This window comes from Lepus europaeus, chromosome 9 (assembly GCF_033115175.1).
Source record: "Lepus europaeus isolate LE1 chromosome 9, mLepTim1.pri, whole genome shotgun sequence".
In the NCBI taxonomy this organism is placed as follows: Eukaryota; Metazoa; Chordata; class Mammalia; order Lagomorpha; family Leporidae; genus Lepus; species Lepus europaeus.
Window position 1 is genome coordinate 57,923,145 of NC_084835.1, and position 13,771 is coordinate 57,936,915.

General features: G+C 45.2%; 1 protein-coding gene across 3 annotated transcripts in view; it reads left to right on the top strand.

Moving 5' to 3' along the window:
• PIEZO2 (piezo type mechanosensitive ion channel component 2) overlaps positions 1-10,823 on the top strand; it is a 460,107-nt gene extending 449,284 nt beyond the window's left edge. For all 3 annotated transcript variants that reach the window (XM_062201352.1, XM_062201350.1, XM_062201351.1), the window contains 5 exons: positions 631-803; positions 3,223-3,351; positions 5,662-5,741; positions 7,764-7,947; positions 9,296-10,823. In XM_062201352.1, coding sequence (XP_062057336.1) covers positions 631-803; positions 3,223-3,351; positions 5,662-5,741; positions 7,764-7,947; positions 9,296-9,548 — 819 coding nt within the window. In that variant the 3' untranslated portion in view covers positions 9,549-10,823. The remainder of the gene's footprint in view (positions 1-630; positions 804-3,222; positions 3,352-5,661; positions 5,742-7,763; positions 7,948-9,295) is intronic.
• Positions 10,824-13,771: the final 2,948 nt, after the last annotated feature.

A 13,771-nucleotide genomic window follows, 5' to 3' on the forward strand; every position in this document is an offset into this window, starting at 1 on the left:
CTCTGTATTTCTAACTGCTGATAACGTAACATAGTTCTTATCAAAATTAGTTTCACAAATGATGTTTTAATTTAAGCATGTGATTAAGCAAAACAGATGTATGCTTTCCTCTGTTGTAACAGTATGGTCCATGATTCAGGTTGTCAAAACTAACCTTGAGCCAAGAACAACCATTAGGACAGCACTGAAACATTGTCAGTGGATTAAATTTTTTCTCTCTCATGAGAAGGACTCTCCTGTCTAGTTGACAAATTTCTTTGTTAGTAGAGAGGAAAAAGGACACAAAACTACTTGTGTTTCCTCTGTCGTTTCATTGGAAGGACTGGTCAAAACCACCACTGTGGCTGGGCCATGTGAGTGGGGGCTGCCAATGCCTGTGGGTAGAGATGCAGAGGGCAATGGGACACCCATGGCTGTGGGCTGTGTTAACTGTCCCTAGAATTAAAAGATAAATTTATTTTTATACAAAAAGTTTTGAAATACACACAGGGGCTGGCACTGTGGCGTAGCACATAAAGATGGGGGGAAGAACCCCCGTCTCTACAGCCAGTACAGAGGGAAGGTAGATGCTTGCTTTATACAGCATCATGTATGTGATATACTTATGCATACATTTTTGTGCACATGCAGGGTGCTATGCAATTTCTGGAAAATTATGAAAAAGAAGACATAACAGTTGCAGAACTGGAAGGAAACTCAAATTCTTTGTGGACCATCAGCCCTCCCAGTAAGCGGAAAATGATACAAGAGCTCACGGACCTCAAGAGTAGCTTCTCTGTTGTTTTTTCATGGAGTATTCAGAGGTAGTTACTGTATTTCCACCTGTAATTTTCCCCTTCCCCCAATCTAATCTCGGGGTGGAGGTGGGGAACAGAAAAGCAGAAACATTAGGGGGATGCTCCTCTTACTTATCTTTACACGATTGAGAATTATCCTTACATTTGCATTGATGAAATAATGATTTGCCCAGGATTCACTGACCAGACCAAAAACTTCTTAGTTGTCCTTTCTGTTTACTAACTTCAGTCTCTAAGTAAAAAAGGCTGGCAAGGAGTTCTGTGAGCAAAAGAGAGAGGAAGAGAGACAAGAAAGAGGGTGATGATTTACAAAGTGAAGCAAAGTATGGGTGCATGGTAAGATTTTCATGAAAAGGTGGAGTTTCTTCCTAATAAGAAACCATAGCCTCTAGAAGGCCCAATGCCATGTGCATCCCTGCAACACCAGGGAAGCACTGGCAGATCTGTGAGCACCAGGTGTGAGGACAGCGTGGCAGACAAACCGAGATTCCTCCCCAGCTAACCCGAACCAATGCCAGCATGGGACTTCTTCTTTTTGCCTGTACTCGTGTAGACAAGCATGGCTTAGAGTCCTTCCAGCTGAAAGCCCAATGGTTTAGAGACCTCAGCGTAACATATGAGGTGCTTGAAAAGTTCATGGAAAATGGAATTAAAAGATAAATTTATTTTTATACAAAAAGTTTTGAAATACACGCAGGGGCTGGCACTGTGGTGTAGCACATAAAGCCGCCGCCTACAGTGCTGGCATCCCATATGGGCACTGGTTTGAGTCCCAGCTGCTCCTCTTCTGATCCAGCTCTTTGCTATGGCCGGGGAAAGCAGTAGAAGATGGCCAAGTCCTTGGGCCCCTGCACCCGCATGGGAAGACCCAGAAGAAGCTCCTGGCTCCTGGCTTTGGATTGGCACAGCTCAGGCCATTGTGGCCAATTGGGGAGTGAACCAGCAGATGGAAGACCTCTCTCTCTCTCTCTCTCTCTCTCTCTCTCCTTCTTTCTCTGTGTAACTTTGACTTTCAAGTGAAACAAATAAATCTTTAAAAAAAAAAAAAAAAAAAAGAGGGGCGCCGGATTCTGTCCCGGTTGTGCCTCTTCCAGGCCAGCTCTCTGCTGTGGCCAGGGAGTGCAGTGGAGGACAGCCCAAGTGCTTGGGCCCTGTACCCCATGGGAGACCAGGAGAAGCACCTGGCTCCTGCCATCAGATCAGCATGGTATGCAGGCCGCGGAAGCCATTGGAGGGTGAACCAACAGCAAAGGAAGACCTTTCTCTCTGTCTCTCTCTCTCACTATCCACTCTGCCTGTTAAAAAAAAAAAAGAAAGAAAGAAAGAAATACATGCATATGAGAGGCCCTTAAAAACTTATGGAAAATGCATATTATGGGGGAAAAAAAAACTAGGTACGGATTGCAACAAATTTTTATACCCAGATAAACTGATCTTCAGTGGGCATTGTGGCATGGCAGGCTAAGCTGACATATGTTCTATATCACAGTGGCAGTTTGAGTCCTGGCTGCTCTGCTTCCGGTCCAGCCCCCTACTAACGCAAACCCTGGGAGACAGCAGATAATGGCTCAAAAACTTGGGTCACTGCCACCCATATGGGAGAATCAGATGGAGCTCTAGACTCCTAGCCCAGCCATAGGTGTTGCCAGCATTTGAAGAGTAAAACCAACAGATGGAAGATTCTCTCTCTCTCTCTCCTGCCCTGCTCTCTCCTCTCCCTCTCTGCCTTCCAGCTAAATAAAAATAGATAAACATTGAAAAAACAAACTTATGCTTAAATTCCATTTTCCATGAATTTTTTGAAGTTCCCTTGTCGCTTAGTTTCTTTCATCACTGCCTTCTGACTCCAGACTCATGCAAGCAGTGAAGTAGGTTCCTTTGGTTCACAGTATCAACTCCTGAAGTTAATTCATACGGAAACATTACATACCAAGGTACTGTTCAGAATTTAAAGTGCTCTTCCTTAATCTGATTTTCTCCCTTTAATGGTGTCAAATTCCTCCCTCAGATTCTATGCTAATGGCCAAAAGTTTATTCCCTAACCTTTTTCTTTGAAGAGCTATCCAAAAAAAAAATTATTTAACTTCTGATGGAACATTCTTTTAAAATCTGGAATCTGGCAGTCGCCATGGAGACTTCAGGTTAACACAGGGTTTGTCTGAAGTCCATCTGAGAGCATCCAGACGGTTTCTCTTCGCGTCACCTGCTCCCCTGCTTTAATGATGCTGGTGGCCTCGGTGGGCTTTGTCAATGTGGTTATCAGAAGCTGGACAGAGGGGTGAGGAGGACAGGGTGGGTTGTGCTGACAGTTGTGGGCTCAGCAGAACTTCAGTGAGGTGAATAAGAGTCGAGGGAGTTTTAAGTCTCTCTTCCAGAATTATCAACACTCACTGACCTTGAACTTTTTTCCGGTTTTCCTTCACAGAAACATGAGTCTGGGTGCAAAAGCAGAGATAGCCACAGATAAGCTTTCTTTTGCTCTTGAAAATGTCACGCGAGAGAATATAGCCAAGATGATAGCTGGCAACGACACAGAGAGTTCAAAAACGCCCGTGTAAGTTTCCTTTCCCTCCTCCCATAGCTTTAACCGGTGTAAGTGACAGCTACCATGTCAACATCCACAAACCCGTGTGTACAGAAAGGTAGAGTGGTCCTTAGATTACCCAAGTGAATTTCTATTTGGAGGTCCATTTTTGCTGAATAACAGAACTTTAGTCTCAGCCCTTGGCTTCTCTCTCCCCTTCCCCTGGCCTGATGCCTCTGTTGCAAATGAAGGTATGCCTGGGAGATGGTCCATCCATGGTCAAGGGCACCCTGCTGGCTTCCACCGAGACACACAGGGCTCAGCCGCCAGTGCACACCACGAGGTGGCTCTCTCCTTCAGCAACTCGTGCCCTTCTGGGCACTCTGGAAACCAGCGTGCTGCCAGGAGCACGGGCAGGCTCTCCTGGTGGACATGGCCAGACATTACGTGTGGCAGGGAGCTCCATTCTTCCTGCACCGTGATTTGTGCTGCCCTCAACACCCTGTTTAGGTGGGGGTGGGACCCAGGACTGCACGAAAATTACCCAGGTCTTTTGTTGTCCTTGTCAGCCTCTCCATCTCAGGAGTCCACTTCAGCCATTCAACCTCAAGGGCAGGAGTCCAGGCTCCACTTTCCTTCTTGGGGAGCCACCATGGGGAGCTGTGTGTACCTCCCCTACCATTCTGTCTGTCCAGCCAACCCAAGGAGTACTGAACTTGTCTCAGGGTTGCAAAGCCTGCTCTTATCTTCTTGTAATCACTAAAGGCCAGGAAAGCCCTGAGAGACCTTTTTCCTGCCATTTCTCCTGCCCCTGGGTCACTAAGTTCCTGGCTAACAGAATGGCTGTGGGGAGGTGAGGAAGGGAGATGAGGGATAAAAGGGAATTGAGGGATTGAGGGTCAAAAAATTGTATCTCAAAGTGTTATCCTGTCACAGAGGTACTCCATCCAAAATACATGCAAGCTGGGCTGTTCAAACTCTAATACGAGAACTATCGAGAAAACATGGTCTAGAATTGTGAAGTGATGACGGCTGGCAGTACTGTCAGTTTTGTCCCCAACTCTGCCTTGGTCCTGTTTTACATTTTACTCATTTTGTTTTTTGAATTTTCACATAAAAATGGTATATATTTATGGGCATCCTAAGATGTATTGGTAGTGTATACATGGTGCGATGATCAACTCAGTGTGAGCATATCTCTATCCTCAAGCACCTGTCATTTCTTTGTATTGAAAATATTCCAACCCTGTCATCTAGTCTTATACAAATATACAACACATTGTTATTATCCTGGTCTCCCTACTATCCTACCATCACCCTACTAGTTAGGACGTTCCACCCAACTACAACTGCCACCTGCTGGCCTCCCCCTCCTTGGGCCCTATTTTGTGCATTGACTTTAGGGACCAACAGAGGCAGCCCCTATACTTCCTAAGGTACCCTTTGTGATTTGCTGAGGCTGGAGATGGTCAAAGCCTCTCCCATAATCTCCAGATGAAAACGTGGGTCTAAGCCGGCACCGTGGCTCACTAGGCTAATCCTGCGCCTGCGGCACCAGCACCCTGGTTGCTCCTCTTCCAGTCCAGCTCTCTGCTGTGGCCCAGGAGTGCAGTGGAGGATGGCCCAGATCCTTGGGCCCTGCACCCGCATGGGAGACCAGGAGGAAGCACCTGGCTCCTGGCTTCGGATCGGCACAGCGCGCCGGCTGCAACGCACCAGCCATAGCGGCCACTTGAGGGGTGAACCAACGGAAAAAGGAAGACCTTTCTCTCTGTCTCTCTCTCACACCATCTAACTCTGCCTGTCAAAAAAAAAAAAAAAGAAGAAGGAGAAAGAAAAAGAAAATGTGGGTCTAGATGTGACGTGGGTCACTCGGAGGGAAGAAGCAGAGGTCGTGTAAGGTCCAAGCCACCAGTTGTCTCCTTGCCTCCATCAGACCCATTCATGTAGTCCTTTTGATTGTAGGTCTTTTAGAAATCCTAGAGATTAAAATCAGAAAGGTGCTCAGTGTTATAGATAACAATAGGAGGAGCCCACCAGGGAAGAGAACCCCTTGGCTTCAGAAGCAAGTCACAGACATGGAGAAATGCCTGTCGCCATGTTTAAGTCATCAACCAGCTTGTGTGCAGAGTTTATGCGCACGTCTGGATAGAGTCCAGTGAATTTGTTCTGCTTCAGATAATACTTCCAGTCATAATGGAAACCCATAAATTATGTCTATATCATATATGAAGACTTTTATCATTATTTGTTTGATGTGAAGCCAAAATTAGCAAGGAAGTATAATTTTACATGTTTCAAACAAACTTTAATTTCATCCTTTTTTTTCTTACTGCACAGGATAATAGAAAAGATCTACCCGTATTATGTGAAAGCACCTAGTGATTCTAACTCAAAACCTATAAAGCAACTGTTATCCGGTAAGAATGAAAAGAAACTTTCAAAAAAATTTTTTCAGTTTCAGCAGTTTGCATTTTCAACCTTTATCAAGCTACTTTCCAGTTATTTTGCTCCCTGAGAAAGGAAGCATAAAACACTTGCTTGTCTTGACAAGCCAGAAGGAATCATTCTCTCACCTGGAAACTATGCTCTTCATTTTCTTGATTTCATCAAAAGAGAGCCTGATTGGCTTGAATCCAAATTTAGTGATGTGTGGTGCTGTAGAACCAGTCTGTTTATTTGTTTCTATTGACATCCAGATCTTGTACAGAAATCTGCTGTACACATTGTTAAATATGCTTGCTCCTTCACGATGAACATAATAGAGAGGTGGCGCAATGTTCTTGATGCAACCAAGGATTATAAGTATCGTTAGTAGTGCTTTGGTGATTGGATTTGTGCAATAAAGCAGTGATGATAGTAAACTGATGTTTTGGGATTAGTTATGAGCCATAAAATGACATCTCAATCAATGACAGACCATATATATGATAGCATGTACCATATAGCCTCGGCAGATAACCTCCCCACTGGCATCCAGAGTTGCCCCTGTAGCTTCCCATCTCTCCCTAGAGAAAGGTCCTATCTCCTTCTCTCTGGTTCAAAGAAAGATATGTCCTTTCTTCTCTCCAAGGTTAGCCCCTCCCTCTGCCCCAGGCCCCACTCCCTCCTCATCTGCAATCCCCCAACATCATGGAATTGCCTCCTCTTAGATCCTCTATCCCTCCCCAACACTAGCTTCTTTGCCTGGGAGTGACATGCGATGGAGCCTTCAGTGTTACTCTTCCCCACACTGCATAGCCTCACTTCTCTGAGATCCTGCTCAGAATAAGGGTTTATAGGATGTGCTTTGCTGAGTTCTCTCTGATCTTTACCACATAGTACATTTAAGACAGGTTGATGGTTACCACCAGTTAACATCTAAGGACACTGAGACTCGTTATTAATTACTCAGCTTAGGCAATGGTAGAACTAGATCCAGACACAGGAATGTCTGGGCCCAGGGCTGGATTTTTGCCCTTGTAACTTCCTCTGGACTTCAGAACCAGTTATCTTCCTGCTCCTGAGTGTTCTGAGTAGCTCTCTTTCTTCCTTGATAACTATTCTGGCATTACCAGCATCCTGTCATTCCTCACTCTTCTACATCCATCCATCCATCCATCCATCCAACAATCCATCCATCCTTCCACCCAACAGACATTTAATGCCAAGCACTGCCCTATATTCCTATGATCTAGGAATTGAGCATGAAATAATGTAGAGTCAGTTCTTACCCTCATAGAATCTACACTTCACCACAGTTTTCAGTGGAGACACTATCCTCATTGGCAGAAGTGGAAATTTCTTAGAATAATCTATGAAATATAACTCCAGACTTTTTGATTGCCCTCTTCTACTGTGCTTTTGCATTCGCCTTCTGCTCTAACACCAGCTGTCACTGGCCATACAGTATGGTCTGCAGAACTTCATGCCATCCTTCCTGAAAGGAAGTGGTCTCTCCAGGCCAACTGACTCCCTTGTGCTGGAGAGAGTCTATGCATGTGACCAGAGACGGTGCATGCGTGCATGATCTGTACCCACTGGGATGAGCAGCCGTGCCCTGAGCAATGTTGTAGCCCCTTAACACTCAATGAAGTGTCTTCCTCCTTGGAGAAACTGACTAACTGCTGGTAATATAAAAGAATCAGCAAATTCTGTCAAATGTCAGGGCTCTGGGTTTTTGAGTGTTGTTTGGAATAATACACAGAGCTGCTCATTCCCTCCCTGTGGTTTGGCTGAAATGCACATATAGCAATAGTGACCTCTTTAGCTGAAAAAGAGAATTTGCTTATCCTCCCAGGGCCCCCCTCCATCCACTCTCATTGCTAATATGCCCATTTTCCTTCTCATCCCAGAACCGTATGGTACAGATGGTAACCAGGTTTTTCCATCTGAGAACTGCTGATGTGCCTGGAATCCTAAACATCTCATGCTAACTTGATTTTGTTTTTCTCTTCTTCTAGAAAATAATTTCATGAACATCACCATTATTTTGTATAGAGACAATGCAACTAAATCCAACAGTGAGTGGTGGGTTCTCAACCTGACTGGAAATAGGATCTATGAGCAGCAGTCCCAGGCCTTGGAACTGGTGGTCTTCAATGACAAAGTCAGCCCCCCAAGTCTGGGGTTCCTGGCTGGCTATGGGTAAGGACTCTGGTTATAATCCACAGTTACAAGAACAGTCTGCTATGCCAAATAAAGTTGAGGATGAGAAGCCATTCTCTTCTTAGAATTCTTGGGTAATAAACAGGACATTTCCCAGATTTAGCCTCATAAGGTAGCGTTCTCCACCTGGAGCCTTAGCAACATGATTCTCAGAGAAAGACCATTCTGTTAAAACAGTGATGGCTAATATCCAGCCCATGAGGTGTATAAGACCCACAAAATCTTTTTGTCAGGATTCAAAATTCAACAAATCTATAGCAGGTTAATTTTCTAAAATATGTATTTATGTATGTATATATTTAGTATTTGAAAGGCAGAGTTACAGAAAGAGAGAGAAAGAGAGACATCCTCTATCCACTGGTTCACTTCCACATGTCCACGACAGCTGGGGCTGGGCCAAGCCAAAGTCAGGAGCTAGAACTCCATCCAGGTCTCCACATAGGTGACAGAAGCCCACGTACTCAGGCCATCTTCCTCTGCTTTCCCAGGCTCATTAACAGGAAGCTGGATCAGAAGCAGAGCAGCTAGGAATCTAACCGTGAGATGCCAGTGTTGCAAGTCCTGGCTTAACCAGCTGTACCACAACACTGGCTCCTATAGCAGGCTAATTTTTTCAAAGACTTATTTTTATTTATTTGAAAGTTTGAGTTACTGAGAGAGAGAGAGAGAGAGAGAGAGAGAGAGAGAGAGGAGATCTTCCATTCACTGGTTCACTCTCCACATGGCTGCAATGGCCAGAGCTGGGTCATGCTGATTCCAGGAGCCAGGCACTTCATCCAAGTCTCCCATGTGAGTGGCAGAGACCCAAACACTTGGGCCAACTTCCGCAGCTCTCCCAGGCACGTCAGCAGGGAGCTGGATCAGAAGTGGAGCAGCCAGGATTTGGACCATCACCCATTTGGGATACCAGTGTTGTAGGCAATGGCTTAACCCATTATGCCACAATGCCAGCCCCATCAGGCTAATTTTTAAGTTGATAATTTTATATGGCCATGGATGATGTTTTTAAAAATTGATGCTAAAATGGCCTTTGGAAGAAAAAAAATGTTCCTCACTCTTGTGTTAAAGGGAGAAGATCTAGGTACAGGAAGCTGTACTGCACACCAGCCATTTCTACCCAACAAAAGAGTCTTCAAAAAGTTCATGGAAATACCTATTACAAGAAAACTGTCTGAATTTTGATTTTTTTGGCACCAAACTAAACTTTTCCACAAACTTTCGAAACCCCCTAGTATTGTGTTCCACCAAATATACAGTGTTATGGTAAACATCTTCCATGAACCATACTTAACTGTTAGATGTAACTTCTGCTTTCTGTGTTTTTCAGCATCATGGGATTGTACGCTTCGGTGGTCCTCGTGATTGGGAAATTTGTCCGTGAATTCTTCAGCGGGATTTCACACTCCATCATGTTTGAGGAGCTCCCAAATGTAGATCGGATTTTGAAGCTATGCACAGACATTTTTTTAGTTCGGGAGACAGGAGAACTGGAACTAGAAGAAGATCTCTATGCCAAATTAATATTCCTCTACCGATCACCGGAGACCATGATCAAATGGACCAGAGAGAAAACAAACTGATAACCTTAGGACCCAGGCTGCAAAGAAAGCTAACATCTGAATTTTTTTAAAAAAGCACAATATTCTCATAAGAGCTAAGCATTTCTAGTTCGATGGAAATGATTTCTCTTCTGACCGGTGGCGCAAAGGAGCTGACTTCCTTTTGCAACAGAAGCTACCACAGCAGTGAGGGCGCCGTTGAAGGAGTTCCTTTTAATTCCGTGTCTCTGACATCAGGGCTATTTGCTTTTATGTTTTAGTCAACCGTGTCTTGCATTCTGATGGACAATGTGAAGGAATCACATGCGAGCCCTCCCTACTACAGAGAATAGAGGGAGGATGAAAGAAAGGCGCCTCCAAGTGGTACCCAGCGGGATGGCGCCTTTGCTGGAGAGACGCTGTCCTGCATCCAGCTCTCCAGCACCCAGTGGAAGCCGCGCGAGGAGACTGGAGGAGCCTTCAGCACACTCCAAGTATATAACAGCAATAGGAGGCGGAGAACTCCCCACCCTGTGTCTTAGCGGGGAGAGAGAGGGGGAACGAACAAATCCACAACGATGTCCCTGGAAGGATAACGCCTCGCTCTAAGCAAAAAGATACCATTAGCGATACTCTTACTGCCTTATCGTAACTGAAGACGAATAAGAAATCTTTCCATGAAACACCAGTGACTTCTCAGGAAAACATTACAAGCAGCAAAGAAACTTCGTGGACACCTGCTTAGCTGACCCAGGAGTGGCTCACTGCGTTGATGTGAGCGCTGTGCTTCGGTTTCTGCTCTTCGTGGAAACAGATGTGGGACAAAAGACCCGAAGGCCAACCCGGTGGGATGTGGAATATTCTGACTTTGGAACTCTCGCGTAACTGAGGTCATGAGGGCTCCTCTGCCTTTCCCCGTTCCCCTACACGCTTTCTGCCATTTCCATGATTTACGGCAATGGTTTTTCCAGTATGTGACATTTTCCTTCCTGTTTTTCAGGTATATCAAAGAGTTTACATGTTCCAATTCACATTTTTACATCTGAGACGGGTTTTTTAAGTTCATAATTATGAAAGAAATATGTATATTGAGCTTGGGGAAATAAAAATGGCCTTTTCTTAAATTATTATTATTGGTAATACAACCTCTTCATTAAATGACAATGTAGCATGAAACACTTTAGGATTGAAATGTAGTTTTCATTCCATATTAAAATGCAGTTTCTGAGAAGCAGCATTGAATGGGCTAGAATATGTCAAAAAAATGATCCTGTGTAGTTTGGGTTCAGGGCTGACTTAAAATAAAGCACATCTTGCAAAGTCATTTAAAGGATACTCTTTCTTCTGCCTGTTTGCATGGAATAGGAAGCTATTCTTTTCAACATAGTGTGCAAAGAGTTAAGGAATCAACTCAGTGGGGCTGGCATTTTGGCATAGCAGGTAAAGCCACATCCCATATGGGAAAACAGCGGAAGATGGCCCAAGTGCTTGGACCTCTGAACCAACATGGGAGATTGGAAGAAGCTCCTGATTCCTGGCTTCAGCCTGGTCCAGCTCCTGCCATTATGGCCATTTGTGGGAGTGAACCAGTGAATGAAAGAATCTCTCTCTCTCCCTCTCTCTCCCTCAGAGTAAACAGTGAATGGAAATTCCTCCTCCTCCTCCTCTCTCTTTCTCTCTTTCTCTCTCTCTCTCATCTGTGTGTGTATCTCTGCATCTCAAATAAATAAAATAAACTGATAAGCCTTAAAAATCAGCCAGGAATTTTCAGGATGCAAACTAACACATTTGAGGAAATGTAGACAGAGGAAAGTGCTCATCAGAAGAAAGTGTAAAGGCTCAAGTTTACCAGGACTGAATATCCCACAAAAAAAAAAATAAATAAATAAAAATCCAGGGTTCAAGAAAGAAACTGCAGGTGTGTCCGAGAGGGAAATACTGCAGGGAGGCCCTAGTTCCAGGAAGGTCTATGCTGGCATGGGAGTCACACAGGGAATGAGGAAGCCGAGCCTCTGATCCCGGCTTGGTCACTGTTGAGCTGGGACACGCGGGCAGCAGGAGCTTCCCCAAGCCTTGGTTATCTGACCGCAGAGGATCTCAAGCTTTAACCAACAGCTCGCTGAGCCTCAGAGGACACTTGTCCCACTCAGTGATCTGCCTCCTCCCTAAGGCAGCCTGTTCCCTTAAGCTGGGCTGTCTGGAGATAGACCAGGAAGTGGGGTCACTGGAGGACATTTTGGGGAGTGACTCTGGTGGTCACATTGGCACATTGGGAAAGGCAGGACCAGGCAGAGGGAGCGCTGGGGCCTTGGCTTGGTGGGAGTTCCACTGGCTCAGTTTGGAGAGTTCCCAGGCCCAGGGAACCCCTAAAGGCTGTGCTTCTGTCCCCCACCCTCACCCACAAACAGGTGCAAAATCCAGGGGGACCATTTGCCCATGTCCAGGAGGTTGATACCTGTGCGAGTGGCCAGACCATCCAGTGTATCTCCCTTGTCCCTCTGGCCTGGGAGTGGCTCCCACCATGTCTAGTCCATCTTGTGGATTTGGGGGTAGGGGTGGGGTATCCTGGCTAGCCTAGTTCTCCTTTGGGCTTGCTTTACTCGGGGTGGGGAACAGGGACTGAAGCAGGAAACATCAGTTCCAGGCTGCCAATACCTCCAGCCACCCAGGGCCCTCCAGTCACAGCGTTTAAACACAGTCTTTCACACCAGAAGAGTGTGTGTAGCTTTAGAATTAGAGATGAAATTTAAATTACACGGGCCTGGTTAAGATCATATTTATTTGGCAGGAAAGGTCTTTGGTACAATCAGAGTGCACAAACGATTGTTTCTGAGGACCTGCATTGTTTTGTGTAGGAAGTATTTGTTTTCTAAAAAAATAGAACATTATTCCGAATTAAAGTGTTATTTTAAGACATAGGTATTTGTGGTTGAGTTTCTGAATACTTTTAGGGATCAACGTTGCCTACACATAGATTTCATAGCATCTTCAGAGCGGCTGATCATTTCCCCTGTTGTCGATTTGCTTTCTAGTTTATAAATGTCAGTCTGTGTCTGTATTAGTCTGGTTCTCATGGCATTAACTAAAATCCTGGAGAGGGCTCGTACCCACCCATGCTTCATAACCACCAGAGCTCATCCTACTTCCAGATGCCTTATGAAGACAGACAAGGGGAATACCTGCAAAGCTGGAAGATTATTTCTTTTTTTTTTTTTATTTTTATTTTTTTGACAGGCAGAGTGGACAGTGAGAGAGAGACAGAGAGAAAGGTCTTCCTTTGCCATCGGTTCACCCTCCAATGGCCGCCATGGCCAGCGCATTGCAGCCGGTGCATCACGCTGATCCAAAGCCAGGAGCCAGGTGCTTCTCCTGGTTTCCCATGCGGGTGCAGGGCCCAAGCACCTGGGCCATCCTCCACTGCACTCCTGGGCCACAGCAGAGAGCTGGACTGGAAGAGGTATAAATGGGACAGAACCAGCGCCCCGACCAGGACTAGAACCTGGTGTGCTGGTGCCGCAGGCAGAGGATTAGCCTATTGAGCCGCGGCGCCAGCCTGGAAGATCATTTCAGAGTAACTGTTTTTACATATGAAAATTAAGTATTGATATTAACACCACCATCAGTTATAAAATGCTTCTGTGTTCCCAGTCTACTCTGACATGCCAGACCTTCTTTTCCACGTGTATTTGCATGTAGATTCAGTGTTAGGACCCAAGGACTGATTGGTCTAGATGAGAATATTAGTTTACCTGAGAAGTCTAGGGATCTGAACAACTAGGTGTCATGATTTCTGCAGGTGTCTCTTATTGAATAGAAGCCACCAGGTGAAATCAACATTTGTTGATTAACTGGATTAGAACCCTTCAGTCGGGCCAGAGTGTGGCTTAGCCTGGCCTTGTACCCCCAGAGGATGTCCTCAGGGAGACAACAGAACCTAGGCAGTGCCTGTGGGATGTACTTAGATGTAGGGGAGATGCATCATTGCTTTAGACTGTAGATGTTGATGAGCAGGTCCTTCTGTTGTCTGTTACGCTTTTATTTCTAGGCCCATCTCCTTAACTGCCCTGCAAAAAGCCTTATCATTTTTACAATTGCGGTCTAGGGGCAGGTTACTGGTCTATAGTCTAGTAACAGAACCCAGTGAAATCCCGCAGATCGTGTGTGCTGGAATTGGTCTTACCGAGAGGATAAAACCCTTGGCAATTTGTAGCTCGAGTTACTTCAGTGCTTTTCAAATGATTCCATTTTTGATTCTTTAGTGATCT